Below are 16,519 nucleotides of genomic sequence, written 5' to 3'. Positions count from 1 at the left end.
TATTATCATCTTCTTCATGGATGAGATTTCCACCAGCATGCATGGCACAATTCCATTTGGAATGAACATACCTCCCTGGAGTCTATCTATTTTAATTTTTGCAGCACTAATGATGAACCACCTCAGCTCATCATAATCCATGCAGAATCCATGAAAGTGTAATCTTTCAATTACATTGAGAATTCATGGTGTAGCTGTGCAGCAAGGCTTATATGGAGTTGTGTTATAATTTTGGTGTTACATACTATGCACTTCACAATTGACAGGCACCTTCTTTGAACGTCTTCTGAAGGATGATGCTCACTGCAGGCTGAATTATATGGCTTTTTGTCTATTAACCAAAGGACAAACTCCTGCACCACTTGGGGCACAAAAGTAGCTGACGTCTGTAAACAATCACTTGGCTTTGGATAATATTCTGAGGTTTACATTTTGGCTATTTCAGACCAAAGAACTGAAGTGGGCATTATAAAAAAACACTTGTTCATTGGTAAGTTTGTTCATCAGGCTCCTTCGCCAGAACAACATCCACAAAACATTTGGATGACGCAAGTTCCTGCTTCACATTACTAGCAGATTGAATAGCATCAGCTAATGTTGTTATTTCATAGAACAATGGTAGATTTGCCTTGTCCATGCTGTGCATGGACTGAAATTGCAGAACCATAGTGTTTTTCTAATCTTGCCTGTAATTTGCTACTGGAATAGCTTGCAGTTTCTACAGCTGAGGGAAGTAGGGCTTTATATCTTTGTAGCAGCATAGACAGGAGAAGAGTCTTCTTGTTGTATACAAGATCATTGTCTATCTCTTCAATCAGCTGATCAAATGCAATGTCATACAGTTCCCATATTGCTGCAGTGTAGGTAGGCCGTTTTGCTTTAAGATTTGTTTTACTCACATAGGAAGAAAGGCATGTTGAGTGATCTACTACATCCTTAGCAATCAAGTCTTCTGCAGATATTCTGCACACCATGTCATCATCTCCTCTTTGATGTGCTGCCTCCCTAAGATCAATTGCTCTCTCAAATGTTTCTATTTTATGAGGGAATGGCGAACCGTGGCCACTGGGAGCTGCAGGTGGCCATGCAAATGTAAACAAACTGTCTGCTGGCCCACCAGTGGATTACCCTGATGGGCCATGTGTGGCCTGTGGGTTGCAGGTTGCCCACTACTGGACTAGATGCTGCATTGTATGTACAAAAGATTGCAAATGGAGAAGCATTATATTAGGAATTCACATTAATTTATATCTACCCACTATACAGTACAAATTATGGGCACATATTCTCCTGCTACTGGTGCACAACCTGCAGCATGAGACTGATCGGGTCAGCAAATTTCAACTAAAAATATAGAAAACTATTATAGTCGCTTGTGAGATACTTTGACAATTGAGAATATATAATGTGAAAATGTTTCATGTAATATTTTGCAAAATATTGATATTTGCCATTTTTGCCATATGCTAAACAGGTTCATTTCTGAAAAGAAAATACTTGCCTATGCAAAACCAATAATGTTTTTAAAATACATTGTTGTTTGATAGCTTTTATGAATAAATATCACATTATGGGTGTGAAAATTAGCTTAAACTGTAGTCCTAGTCATGTGGTAGTGTTTCTGGAACTGCAAAAAATGACACTTTCTCATTCTGGGTTCCATTGTTTCACCTCACCTGCAGGCTTGCAGCACCGCTTGAAAGCTCCACATCATACCTCATCTAAATGTACATAAAATAAGCTTTCAAATGAGATGTGATATGGGTGTAGCTCCTTTTGGAGAATTGCCACATGCCGATTAATGCCTTCCAGCCTAACAATGTCCCTGCTCATCCTCCCAATAGAGTTTAACATGTTGACACCCTGAATGACTTGTCTCCTAGACAAATAATAATGATGGGGGAAGGGGAATGGGGGTGTGTACAGATCCTGGCATGGGGGAAGGGGAATGGGGGACACAGGTATGGAGGAAGCGAATGATGGGAGGCACACAGAACCCTCGGGGCCGGGGGACTAGGGAAACCTGGTATGGGGGTGGGGAGCATGCAGAGCCCTTGCTGTGGAGATAAGGGAAGAATGGAGGGCATGGGGGAAGTGGGAATGTGGGCATATACAGAGCTGCTGGCATTGGTGGGAAATGGGTGACCCTCATATGGGAGGAGAAGGGAATAGTGGGCACACACAACCCCTGGCGGGGGAAAGTTTGGAGGGAGTCCTTAAAATAGAGGGGAATGAGAAGGTGACATATAGGGAGGTTGTGGGTGGAATGGAGAAATGCAAAGAGCTGCTGGTGCAGTGTTCTTAGTCTACAGAAGCAACAAAGTATTTGACTCCCTAGTATAAATGTATAATAGTACATCTGTATAAATTTAGGTCCAGTTTTTTACTTAATGCAGGGATTCAACCTCTTTGTTTTATATGAAGAATATAGTGTGTCTTCCTAAATTTACTACACATAATCTGGGGATTAAAGATGAATTTTCAGCTAATTCTGTTACTTAATGTATGGGGGTAGCATTAATTTAAAAAAAAAAGTTAAGTAATGTTTGCTGTCTGACCTAATTTTAACTCTTTTGCTAACAAATGACTAGCTCGTTACCTTTCACAGTTTCCACATAGTTAAAGCTCATTGCCAACATTCCTCAAAAGTATACTTAAATAAATTATGCTGTTATCAAGCAAAGTTTATAATATGATCCTCCCCCACATTTCTCCTGTTATAAGGTCATAACATATCCCTCCATAAAACTTAATGCAGGGCACACTTAACCTGTGTATATAAATTGCTGAGGTTGTAATTAAGGTTTAGAATTATTCTGTGAGGGAGATTAATGTGTTCTCTGTAGTGTTTTCTTATTAGCTGAAGGCAGAAGGAAGTTCCTTGTAAAGATGTGGAGTCAGTCTCCATCAGTGGAAAGATGCTGTATGAAAGTTAGGGTATAAAAGGCGTCCCATAACTTTGTATTTCCATGCTTTTTAGGATTTGTGTAAGGGTGATATCCCTCTGAGCCAATTTTTATTCCTTTTTAAATGAAGCTTTTGTTTAGACATAAACAATATGGTAGTTTGCAAGTGGCACATATTTTACTCTCCTCTAGCCTATATAATACCACGCATTTTTAAAATAAAATATTGATATGAAAGAGGCCACTTTCATATTAGTTTATGTATGACACTGTATCTCATAAGTACTGTATGCAAAACATACACTACTTATTCCGAATTTGCATGTATAGGTTTTTGTTCCATGAGAGTTAATAAGAGTTTTCTACCACAAAATTCTGTGACAAGAACATACTGCTTTATACTATAGAAAGTAAGAGGCAAAAATGTAACACTGAATAATTTATACATTTTTGAATCTCCACATCATTGTGTTAATGCTCTTTTTTATTTGTATATTAAAATACATCATCTTATTTTATTTATTGTAGTATGCTTCTGTTGTCTTTGATGTAGTTGTAAATAATTATTTTAGTATGAATTTTTTTTGGTTTATTTAGCTCTAGTTCCATCTCCTCTCCTTTATTTATACTTATGTTTTCTCGATTCTCAGTCTACGATTTCATTTTCTTTCTCAGTGTAACAGCTGATGGCTTCAGGCTTGTTTTGCTTGTAGCACCTGTCCTGGTGATCCAAAAGCTTAAAATTTCCTTCTAGGTGTTCTTTTGCTCTTTCATTCCTTGAGCAGATAGGGGGAATAGAAAAGCCTTCATTTTCTTTAATTCTATTAAACTTCCTATTTCCATTGTATCATTCATAAGTCTTTTTCCTTTGCTCCATTAATTTCTACACTAGCAATGTCTACACTAGCACTTTGCTGGTAAAACTTTTGTCTTGTTCCTTATACTCATCCAGTTCAGGCTTCTCTCTTTTTCTTATAGCAGCACAATGACTATAGAGGATAAATGCTCTGTCCCTTCAGATATTTGGAAGTTCCATACTACAGTTCTTCCTGTTCATGGAAAATTGTTTGACAAGAGCCCGTTGGGGTTTTTTTACAAAGCAAGAGACAAAAAAATATGAACAGATAAATCACTGTGCAGTAATCAGCTAAGCAAATAAAATTCTTTATTTTAACAGAATAAGTAGAGGGCCTGGTAAGAGACCTTGGTTTATGTGACTTTCTAATGTAGCATTAGATGACTCATTTTCCAGTCTTCTCTTGCTATATTTACAGCATGTTTTGGTGATAAACAGAATTAATCCGTGTACATACTGTCACTGCAACCAAACTGATTTTCCATCCAAGTTTTTACGGATGCAGGTTCTGATCTCAAGTGACTCCAGGGCAAAATTGCCCCCAAAGCTTTGTGACTGGTCTGCTGGTTTTGGCTCCAGTGGCCAGAGTGATGAAATTCCAGTTATTCTGACTGTTGGAAATGGGAGGTTCAGAAAGGTCTCCAGAACAAATAAAAGCCAGGGAAGTTTCCCCAAGGGGAGGGTGAATAAGAGTTGGGCTTAGGGGAAATTTGCAGAGCTGCCATTGCCTCATGCATTCCTACAAGCAGTGCTGAACAGTTAAGCAGGAGGGTTTGGACCGTAGTTTATCCTGAACACCAGCAGGGGGTGCAGTGCAGCTTACCCAGCGGACGAGCAGCCGTTTGCCTTCCCCACTTTTAGTCACCCTGCTGATTCCCAACCAGGTGGAACAATGGGACGGAGGGAGGGGCTGTGGATGGTGTGAGCGCCCTACGGAGTGGGGGGGTGGGCTGCTGGGGGAGAAAGGAAAGGAGAAGGGACAAGGGCTACTGGGGGGAAGAGGCTGCTGTGAGGACAAGGGCTGCTTGGGAGGTAAATGGGACAGGAGCTAAGGGAGAAGCCAGCCCCACTGTCAGGGGAGCAAGGAATAGAGAGGGAATGGGATGTAGGGACAGGGGGGCTGCTAAGAGGAAACCCTGCAGAAACTCTCGCTTCTGGTGGGTTTCCTCACACCCAGAAACCACCCCTCATCCACCCTATCCTCAGAAGCCCCTGGTCATCTCTAGTTCCCCCCCAAGCCGCACACCCTATGCCTTCTGAGAAAGGCAAGGAATAAGGTCCCACCTACCCTCACTGTTTAGGGGAGCCCTGTGAGGAAAATGCATTGTAAATCCAACCCGTTTTACCTGCACTAAGTCCACATGTTTTCAAAACTGATTTTTGTGGTTATATCAAAGTTACTTTCAAATGTGCAGATTAGTGAATTACATGGAGCAGCACAAAACTTGGCAGCTAAGAATTTGGGGGCGTCAAACAGGGAGGAGAGGAAGGGAGAACACAACCAGAGTGCTCAGTTTATCCTCTGCAAGTTCCTGCCCCTGCTACTGACACAAGGGACCTGAAATCATGTACATCACTTAAGAAGAACCTAGGTACTGGCAGGCCAAAGACTAAGAGGAGATTGCCTGATCATGCCCTGCTCAGAAGCACCTGGGCTCCCACTCCTTGCCAGGAGGACACAAACTGTGAGTGTGTGTAATCTCCACCCCTGAAATTGATAGGTGGTAATTCCTGAGAGATCTTTAGATACTCTGTCCCTCATCCCATCATTGGAGTTCCTTGTCCATGATGATGGGTTCTTCCATCTATAAACTGGTCAGCATTTGTGCATTTCAGACTGAGTTTTTAGTAACTGAGTACTCAAGTGCTTTAGCTTACGCATATAATGTGTACTGGGAATTAGTCTTTGCACCAGGGGACTCTGTTCAGAGGAGTGTTTGCAGGGGAAGTTGGATTGCAATTTGTGGGGTTTTATATTATTAGTTTATTTGCAACAGTTGTTTCAAAAGCTTGGGCTTTTGTTATAGTTTTCTGTCTGCAGTTTCCTTCCCTTTGTTAGGACATAGGACTGTCCACATTTTGTGCTTTTACTATTTGCTTATGTGTGTGGTGTTAGGGTGCAATATCAGCTGTGTAATAGTTAAGTTGGCATTACAAAGTTCAGTTTTAACAGGAGATTTAAACCTTTATTTTGTAAAAATCTAATTGAAATTACAAAAAACAAAACATAGATTATAAACTTTGAGTACTGTTTAGATTTTTCATTGGTGGTTTGATGAAAAATGAATTGGCAAAGAAAGACTAATAATTCAAAAATAACCCATTCTAATGATTTCCCCCTTCTCCCACAATCCACTGGACTGTCTCACTTTTCTTAGTATCCTTTCTGCAAGAAATCTAAGACACTCTGAGACTGTCCTTTTGCCTCACTGCTGCTCCTCATGCAGATTCCTGAAATATCATCTGTTATACCTGGGTAGTGTTTGTTTACAGTGTTATATAACTTTTTCGCCACAATTGAGAATGTGTGCGCCAAGGTGAACCCACCAAATTTTAGTTTGATGAAAAATTAGAGTGAGACACACACAGTCTACCTCCTTCCCCGACTGCATATCCCTGTAGTTTAGGAGAAAGTTCCCAGATTTGGGAGGGGACATCAGGAGTTCGCATCTCACCTAAGTGCTGTTTGAAGTCCTTTGAAATTCACTACCGTTATTAAAAATTACAGATGTGAACGCCAATCAAGAAGACAAGTAGGGAAGAGCTGCTAAACAGTCTCATCTCCCTGTTCTGCCCCATTTTTAAAATAAATTAGCAGAGGGCTTATGCAAGGTCACTGCAGGTCCAGACCATAGGTTTCTAACATTTACTATCACGAACATTATTTATTGCATCACACTACCTTTTAGAATGACTGACTAATTTAGTTTGTGTTATCCTGTCTCTAACCACTATAACCCGCTCTTCTCTCCCAGAGTCAGGGATAGAATTCAGGGTTCTTGATTACCAATATTATACAGCTGATTAATAAACAGCTGTGTAAACCACTATGAAAATGTATGTCAAGTCTTCCTTTAGTGAGTGGTCTATGCAGAGGCTAACTGTTATTCTGCATAGGCTGCAGAGATGCGGGGTGGGGTTTGGGGGAACATCCAGTCTATGGCCCGACCACTTTTTGGCTGGGCCAAACCTGAGTGGTGCTGCAACCCCGTGTGCCAGGTCACAAAACCACTTGCTCAAATTTGGAGGGGATGGATGTGATGCTCATGGGCTGGGAGGATGGGGCCTGGGGGGTCAGGCTGCTGATAGGGGAGGGGCACCTGAGAAGGGAAGAGGGAGTCAGGGAAGGGAAATCTGTGCCCCCCAGTTTAATAGCATCCTGCAGCCCCTGTTTTGGTAGCTAAACAGAGAGTGGTTAAGTTAGAGATCTGCAGGTGAAGGGGTTCAAAAGCCTGCTTCTGATCTATGTGGGAGGATGCTATAGTTACATGCAATTCACACAGTGCAAAGATTATTTTAAAACACATTTGTATTTAAAAACTATGTAAATTATGGTCTGAATCACCAAAATACACGTTTTACATTTAACTCCTTTGTTACACGGTTTGCATGTGTAACCTACTGATCGGTGGGTGTGTGTGTGTGGTATATCTCCTGCTATGCCCAATCCACAGAGGATCTAAGCCTGTGATTGCTCTCATCTTGAGATAGTGGCTTTTTAGCACAAGCTGTAAAGGATCATGCTTTTATCTCTGGGGATCATAAATTCAATCCCTGGTATTTGCCATGATGGTGACTGTCACACTTGCAGTGCAGCAAGTTGGCATGTTTGAGGATGAGAGGAATGCTTCATGCTGGCCCTGAAGGGGAGAGCAATAGGCAGATCTGCTGGTGTAATGTAGGAGAAAACACCCTGCAGCTCTCCTGGCTGTATCAAATGTCCAGAGATCTATGAGGCTACAAAATGTTTGGGAAGTGAGTGATGACACAGCCTCCTTCACAGAAGTTCCCTCTAGCTGACAGGTTATATTGTCACTGCTAAACATTGAGGGCTGCTCTTGCTGAACTTACTTTCAGTCATTTCTAAATAGGAATAAAATATGAACAAAGAAATTACCAACGCCCGCTAGAGCCTCTCACTCTTCGAGTGCTAACACAGGAGCAACAGTTTCTCCCTCTGATTCCTCGGCAGTGTAGCTCCTCTTCTCCAGGGCTTTAGGGAGCTATCCACTGAGGTACACAAGAGATGTTAAAAAAAAAAAATGCTAGGAATTTAGCACAAAACCTATATTTAATGGCAGTTTAAATTGTGTCAGGAATAGAGCTGTGTGAATAACTGGTCTTTTGGTTTGGTGGCTAACCTGAAATATTGGGGGAAAAATAATTTTGGTTGAACAAAAGTTTTGGGTTTTATTTTGTTTTTCAGAGTTTTTGTCTTAATTTTTTTAAATATAATTGAAGTAAAATTCAAAATGAAAAGTCATTTTTAATTGAAAAGTCAAAATGCTTCATTTAGAAAATGTCAAAATGAAACATTTTGACTTTTTAATTTTTTTTCCAACTGAAACAATTTGATGAATTTGACATAAATTTTATCTGAAAAATTCCACCCGGGCATACAAAACCTGGGAAAAAAATGGAAAGCGGTAGTTAAGGGAAAGACTCTCTTCTCTAATTTACTGTGGGAGTTTTAGAAATTTTAATGTAACAGCTTCTAATCAGACAAACCAATTTTGGAACACACCTTTTCTGCCATTTTAATAAGAGGAACTGTTGTATCTGATTTTTTTAACATAGTTCTTGATAGTATTTCTTGGTTCTAATCAGGGCTTCATTTCTTTTACACTTTATCCCGTTAATAATTAGAACTAAACATTTTGTTCCTACTTTAATGCCATAGTCCCAAGCACCGTACCCATGCTCACTAGAAGCAGTGAGCAGGAAGCCCCTTGCCATAGTATCTGGTATCCTCTCTTAATCCTTTACTTCACTGGCTATTGGGCCCACTTTACTCCTGGTGTAACTATATTGTAGTTTCATTGGAGTTACACTAGGGATAAGTTTGGCACATTATCTCTTGAGCTGGGCCCAAGTTGCTAAGTCTGGCTCTGGATCTTAGTTTTCCTCAATATATGAGGTTGTTCACGGTTAGTCCGTTATAGACAGAGGCTGTAGTCACCAATGTTCAGATTGGATCTGAATTCCAATGTTCAGGTGTCTTCTGATGCTGTGGCTCCAGTTTGGGTTCATAGAATCATAGAATATCAGGGTTGGAAGGGACCTCAGGAGGTCATCTAGTCCAACCCCCTGCTCAAAGCAGGACCAATCCCCAATCAAATCATCCCAGCCAAGGCTTTGTCAAGCCTGACCTTAAAAACTTCCAAGGAAGGAGATTCTACCACCTCCCTAGGTAATGCATTCCAGTGTTTCACCACCCTCCTAGTGAAAAAGTTTTTCCTAATATCCAACCTAAACCTCCCCCACTGCAACTTGAGACCATTACTCCTTGTCCTGTCCTCTTCTACCACTGAGAATAGTCTAGAACCATCCTCTCTGGAACCACCTCTCAGGTAGTTGAAAGCAGCTATCAAATCCCCCCTCATTCTTCTCTTCCGCAGACTAAACAATCCCAGTTCCCTCAGCCTCTCCTCATAAGTCATGTGTTCCAGATCCCTAATCATTTTTGTTGCCCTTCGCTGGACTCTCTCCAATTTATCCACATCCTTCTTGTAGTGTGGGGCCCAAAACTGGACACAGTACTCCAGATGAGGCCTCACCAATGTCGAATAGAGGGGAACGATCACGTCCCTCGATCTGCTCGCTATGCCCCTACTTATACATCCCAAAATGCCATTGGCCTTCTTGGCAACAAGGGCACACTGCTGACTCATATTCAGCTTCTCGTCCACTGTAACCCCTAGGTCCTTTTCCGCAGAACTGCTGCCTAGCCATTCGGTCCCTAGTCTGTAGCTGTGCATTGAGTTCTTCCGTCCTAAGTGCAGGACCCTGCACTTATCCTTATTGAACCTCATCAGGTTTCTTTTGGCCCAATCCTCCAATTTGTCTAGGTCCCTCTGTATCCTATCTCTGCCCTCCAGCGTATCTACCACTCCTCCCAGTTTAGTATCATCCGCAAATTTGCTGAGAGTGCAATCCACACCATCCTCCAGATCATTTATGAAGATATTGAACAAAACCGGCCCCAGGACCGACCCCTGGGGCACTCCACTTGACACCGGCTGCCAACTAGACATGGAGCCATTGATCACTACCCGTTGAGCCCGACAATCTAGCCAACTTTCTACCCACCTTATAGTGCATTCATCCAGCCCATACTTCTTTAACTTGCTGACAAGAATACTGTGGGAGACCGTGTCAAAAGCTTTGCTAAAGTCAAGAAACAATACATCCACTGCTTTCCCTTCATCCACAGAATCAGTAATCTCATCATAGAAGGCGATTAGATTAGTCAGGCATGACCTTCCCTTGTGAATCCATGCTGACTGTTCCTGATCACTTTCCTCTCGTGTAAGTGCTTCAGGATTGATTCCTTGAGGACCTGCTCCATGATTTTTCCGGGGACTGAGGTGAGGCTGACTGGCCTGTAGTTCCCAGGATCCTCCTTCTTCCCTTTTTTAAAGATTGGCACTACATTAGCCTTTTTCCAGTCATCTGGGACTTCCCCCGTTCGCCACGAGTTTTCAAAGATATAGCCAATGGCTCTGCAATCACATCCGCCAATTCCTTTAGCACTCTCGGATGCAACTCGTCCGGCCCCATGGACTTGTGCACGTCCAGCTTTTCTAAATAGTCCCTAACCACCTCTTTCTCCACAGAGGGCTGGCCATCTACTCCCCATGTTGCGATGCCCAGCTCAGCAGTCTGGGAGCTGTCCTTGTTAGTGAAGACAGAGGCAAAAAAAGCATTGAGCACATTAGCTTTTTCCACATCCTCTGTCACTAGGTTGCCTCCCTCATTCAGTAAGGGGCATCTCTAGTTATGACATATGTCATTTTGATTTAGCCTCAGTGTTGAATTCTGATGTATAACCAGCATGAAACACAGTAGGCAAAAGGAATCCCAAGACACTGAAGGACTGTCCAGATATGTGGACTCTCTACTCGGACCCTACGCCACCAGCACTCCCAGCTATCTCCGTGACACCACTGATTTCCTGAAAAAACTACAATGCAAAAAACTACAATGATCTTCCAGAAAACACCATCCTAGCCACCATGGATGTAGAGGTTCTTTACACAAACATCCCACACACAGATGGAATACAAGCTGTCAGGAACAGTATCCCTGATGATGCCACAGCACAGCTGGTTGCTGAGCTCTGTGACTTTATCCTCATGCACAATTATTTCAAATTTGGTGACAATGGATACCTCCAGACCAGTGGCACCGCTTTGGGCACCCGCATGGCCCCCAAATGTTGTAGTGGCAGTACAGTAATTGGCTAAATGATCTTAGAGGCCCCAGTTCAAGAGAACATCCCTATTCAGGAAAGCGCAGAAGCACATGCTGAACTTTAACCACATAGTTAAGTGTGTTCCTGAATCAGGTACTAAGTGACTGGCAAGATATCAACAGAGGCAACTTTTCTGAGAATTCTAGAAGAAAAAGAACCAATATTTAGATTGGAACTCATGACGTAACACTATTCTCTGTGATCTCACTGTAGCTTTTCATCTTATGTCTGTATTGGTAATGCATTTCTGTTTATCTCTGCAAGTAGTCATGGGACACTGTGGGGTACATTTTCAAAGCAGTGCGGAGGGCATTATACAAGTCTCATGAATCTACTTGGTAACCATATGCAAAATGCCTTCTCCATCTCCATTTCAAAAATTTTCCAAAACCATATATTCTGTGAAGCCTTTTTTTCTTGAATGACCATATTCTGCTCTGTTTGTGTTCAGCTCTTCAGTGTACTTTTACCATTAGGCTACAAGTTCTTAGGGACAAGAATCTGTTAATTGCTGAGCAAGTCACTTACTGTAGAGTGCTAGCCTATGTATGCTTATGTTGCTAATATAAATAATAGTAATTAGAAACTTTTTATAAAATTATGCTGCGGTATTCTATGGTGATGATGCAAAACTGTATTTCTTACAGTAGTGTTATTACAGTGCTGAGGGCCATAATTGTACAATATTGCAACATTTTTAAAATAAAGCCTGAGACAATTAAACTCGAGGACATTGCTTCCAAAATGCACCTCAGAAATATTGCCACATTTTCAAACATATATTTCATACACCGCACCTCGAAACTATATGCACACACTTGCAGCAAATAAAAGTACATGGAACACACACATGTGCAAAAATTATAGTTACATGCAAATGGTTCACTCACAGTTCATTTTGCATGTGCCTATTTTGTAGGTGCAACTTAAAGCACGTATACGATGTTTGAAAATTTGGCCCATAATGTCTTATATACCTCTGCCTAATATTCACTGCTGTCTATAGTTGCCTTGAAGTTCTGTGATTTACTGGATTTACAATAGAGAGACAAGGTGGGTGAGGTAATATCTTTTATTGGACCAACTTCTGTTGGCGAGAGAGACAGGCTTTCAAGCTTACGCAGAGCTCTTCTTCAGGTCAGCGTACAGCTCTGTGTAAGAGTGAAAGAGTTTCTCTCTCACCAACAGAAGTTGGTCCAATAAAAGATATTGCCTCACCCACCTTGTCTCTCTAATAACCTGAGACCAACATGGCGACAACTACACTGCATGCAACAATGTACTTATAATAGGCAGAGATGAGTTGGAGAGATGTCTCCAAATCTGTATCCTGGCTAGTAGCAAGAGTTGAATTTTCCCTTTAGAGTGACAACCAGTTAATTTTGTTTCCCATCATCAGGTCTTGAAAAGGTGTACTTTGTGTTAATGCAGTATCCAGTAGAAATAATATCTTACAGTATTGCCTTATCTGTGCCCATACTGTATATATGTACCACTGTGTCAAGCAACACACCCCCACCATATCATCCTTCTCTCCCCTTGCCTCTGCCCTGAAAAAAGAGAGGAAAAAGTAATTCTAGGAGATTGAGATTTAGTTTGATAGTAGGTACACAGCCTACAGGCAGTTCTCCCTACAATAGCTTTTTCAAGACCTTTTAAACTGTTGTCTGAATTTGAACCTATGTTTACAGAAAGATAAACCCCATAATTATTTAATGAATATCCTGCTGGTTCTGGAAGGTATAGTCTACTGGTATGAATAGCATTCTTAATGTAGGCAACAAAGTGTCTCTTCCTTTAGTGAACCTGTAACATTAGTTCTTCATCACCTGGTGGAACTTAAAATCTTAAAAACATACACTCTTCTGTAAGTGAAAGCTTAGGGAACAACTGAACTTCCAAAGAGATGTTTTCACACTGTAGTTGTTTGGTTAAGTAAAAATATTGCAAACATTGTAAAAATATCTGTAGACCTATTACTTCTTTCCATCATCACCAAGAGAACAATTCTCAATAAACTAGACACTGAAATTAAATACAAACATATTCAATATCATATAGTCTCCTTATTACAAGGCTCCATAATTTGAGGGAGGTATAATTTACTGGAGCTGCAGTTGTTCATTTCTTATGAAATGCAATTATAATTCTTATATTGTATTGAAGATTTAATAGTCAAACTGGATAAGGCATTTTATTGCATATTTTAGCATCTGTATCTAAATAATGTTAAAACATAAGAAATTTCATTGTAAAAGGACAGAGAAACAATGAGTGGAGCAGAACTATGCATTTCAGTCTTCCTAAATTCATTGGTTATGTAAATCTGCTGTGTTGTACTTTTTGTTTCAGTAACATTTGACAAAACCATGGCTACAGATGAAAGGGACAATAAACAGAATGTTCAAGCTGAGGTACTGGGTACTGATGCTTCAGGTACTGTAAAAATAAATTGGTGCTTTTGATTGCAACTTAAAGAGGCAGAATCCATTTTCTTTTTCATTTTGTTTATGTATGAAGCTTCTTTCTTCCTCATGAACTGGGCAAAAGAAATGTAAAGCAGCCTAAAGGATCTGTGCTCTTGCTCTGACTGAAAGGTTGTAGTGGTGACCAGTCTTCCAGGTTTTATTTATCACAGACTGGTCTCCTGACATGCTCCATTTTAAATAAAAGTGATATATCATAGTTTGAGATAGCAAGTTCTTAGTGATTGTAAACCACTGTTTTTTTCAAAACAGCTCTTTCTTATTTTTAATAGGTCAAATCCTATAGCCCTTTCTCAGGTAAAACTCACGGGAGTTTTCTCTGCGTAAAGACTAGGTAATGACAGCAAGCATTTGGCCCAATATTTCTTCCCTTTCTTATAAAGTTGCAGTTATGTCTTCTTATTATTTCACATGGGTTTCTATGTTGATCTTATATAATATTCAGCTCAGATTTAGCCTCATGTGAATCAAAGAATTCTAGAAATTAGATATGGAGAGGCAATCCTGTATTAGATTATCTTGTTACCCTTATTTCAATGCGGGTTTGTTCCATTTAGTATATTCCTGTGTATACCGTGTTACCCCCCCATGTTAGCAACAGTGAGAGCTCTGCTGCTACTAAGCTATGTGTCAGCTCTCTGACACACCATCCTGATCTGCCTTGCCAGCAAACTCGTCAAGACTTTGCCAGTCTAAACCTTTCCGTGCTGATAACAGTCAGTGAACCCCAGTTCCCGAGTTCCCCAGAGATGTCCCCCTGTGTTGTTCAGTCCCTCTCACTGTACACTCACAGAAATTATTGAGTTTGCTGCCTCCAGAAAAGTAGAGAACATATCAGCCAATTAGGCTAGCTGAAGACTCACTCTTCACTCTAATGCACAGCACTTGAGATGCTTTGTAATAAAACTAAAATACGTTTATTAATAAAGAACAGAGATTTAAATGATATTAAGCAAGAGAAAAAAGAGACAGGTCTGGTTACAAACAAAACAAAATAAAATAAAACACGCTTTCTGTAGACTAAAGCTTAATCTTGGCAAGTTACAGTCTTTGCCTAAGCAGTTTTCTTACTTACATCAAGTTACCAGCATCTCCAGCCCAGGGGACCCAACATTCACAAAATGCTGTTCCCATGGTTCCCTAAGTGATGGATCCCTAAAATGCCTTTTTGTATGCCTTATATTATCCATTGTCCAGTGTGTCTGCCTCAAGAGCTAGGAAAGATTCCTGGGGTGCAGACTCTGTCCCCCAATGTGCTCAATAAACTGCCACTTGATTGTTAGTTTATCATATATGTAAATGTGCTTTCATTGCCCTCTGCCAATAGTGAAGCTGGTCAGACAGGTAAATACACATTCCTTTTGTCTTGGGGAGGCTGGGTTTATACGCTGCTTCCCAAACATATTTTAAGAACATATTTCCTGCAGGCAGATATAACTCTTTGTACACAAGCCGTACATACATCACACAGTGATTTTTTTTCAGGGCCAGCGTGTTACCAGTTTACATATGATATCTTACAGGACACCTTTTAGATACATATTATGACAACAGTGTGTTGTGGGTAATGAGTGTGTCAGGCCTGATCTGAGTTACAGTATGGTGTGCCCTCTGCCAGTTGGCATTGTGGGGGGCTCCCAGGAACAGAGAGGAGGCCACAGATACGTGGAAGGCCAGAGGATAGGAAGAGCAAATCTGGCTGGTGACAGGAAGCACTTTATGTGCTCTCAGCACTGCTGCACAATAAATGCCAAGAAACAAGTTGTCCGCTGTCCCAAAAGATGTATTCAAACCAGGATAAAACCATGGAACTTTTCAGGAGGACCCAGGGGCTATGTACTAAAATAGGGATGTCTGGTCTTTGTATCTGGGGAAATATGCAAGGTCACCCTTGCTGTAGTTTCTCTTAAATTCTCTGTTTGGCTACAGAGCCAGAGGAAGGCTAGAAGGGGCCAATTAACTGGTATTTTTATTCACCAATGAATCAGAAATGGTTCTGTCTCTTTAAAATGGCTAACAGTGTGGTATTTTGTGTTGTGATTATTACTGCAGTATATGAACATGAAATTGTTCAAGTGAAGAGAATAACTTCATGGTATACTGTGGTGTGATGTGGCCTCATTCTACTCAATTCCTTTTTCTTTCTGCAGGGCTGTCTCAGCTTTGCACTTTCAATGCTGGCAATGATTAGATTTCTATTACTTTGATTTAAAAAATTTAGAATTGAAAAAAGTGTCAAAGTCTTGTCAATGTAAGTTGGTGAATGGAACCTATCTGGTAGAAATTTAGCTGATCAGATCTGAGATGAACAGTAATGGACTAAGGGGTCTGTGGTTTAATGAGATAAGAAAGGATAAGTGCCCAGGTCTTAGTTGGGTAAAATGCCCATAATAAGAAGATGATTAGTGGTGAATTACAGGAATGATCATTAAAAGAAGAGACTGTTCTCTCCAATGGCAAGCTTAGGGGCACACCTTCAAAGATCACTTCATGTGTGTCTCTCTTTGTCTGTGTGAATTTAATTTGTTTGAAAGGTGTTGGACTGGCAGCCCTAGCAAATGAAGACCTCTGTTTACCCTCAGAACAGGTATAGCACAGACAGCAGCAGTGTACATTTTTCCACTTTGCGTTCAGTGCCTTACACCTAAGGTAATGCATATTGAAAAGAAAAAAACCCATGTGATGAAGCAAAAATTAAAGAGCTATGTCTAGAATTAGCTAGAATTATATCTCACTCTTAATGGTCCCAGTGGCTTCACCTCACCTTGTATCCAATATAAGACAAGATGAGAATGTG

General features: G+C 40.8%; 1 protein-coding gene across 4 annotated transcripts in view; it reads left to right on the top strand.

Moving 5' to 3' along the window:
* CRACD (capping protein inhibiting regulator of actin dynamics) overlaps positions 1-16,519 on the top strand; it is a 213,943-nt gene that overhangs the window by 87,411 nt on the left and 110,013 nt on the right. The window contains exon 3 of one of the 4 annotated variants that reach the window (XM_074951365.1): positions 13,589-13,672. The exons of the other annotated variants lie outside the window; for them this stretch is intronic. Within the exon in view, the coding sequence (XP_074807466.1) occupies positions 13,606-13,672 (67 nt within the window). The 5' untranslated portion in view covers positions 13,589-13,605. The remainder of the gene's footprint in view (positions 1-13,588; positions 13,673-16,519) is intronic. 4 annotated transcript variants of the gene reach the window in all.

This window comes from Natator depressus, chromosome 4, assembly GCF_965152275.1.
Source record: "Natator depressus isolate rNatDep1 chromosome 4, rNatDep2.hap1, whole genome shotgun sequence".
NCBI lineage: Eukaryota > Metazoa > Chordata > Testudines > Cheloniidae > Natator > Natator depressus.
Note: the sequence above shows the minus strand (reverse complement) of the source record. Positions and strands in the feature narration are given on the sequence as shown.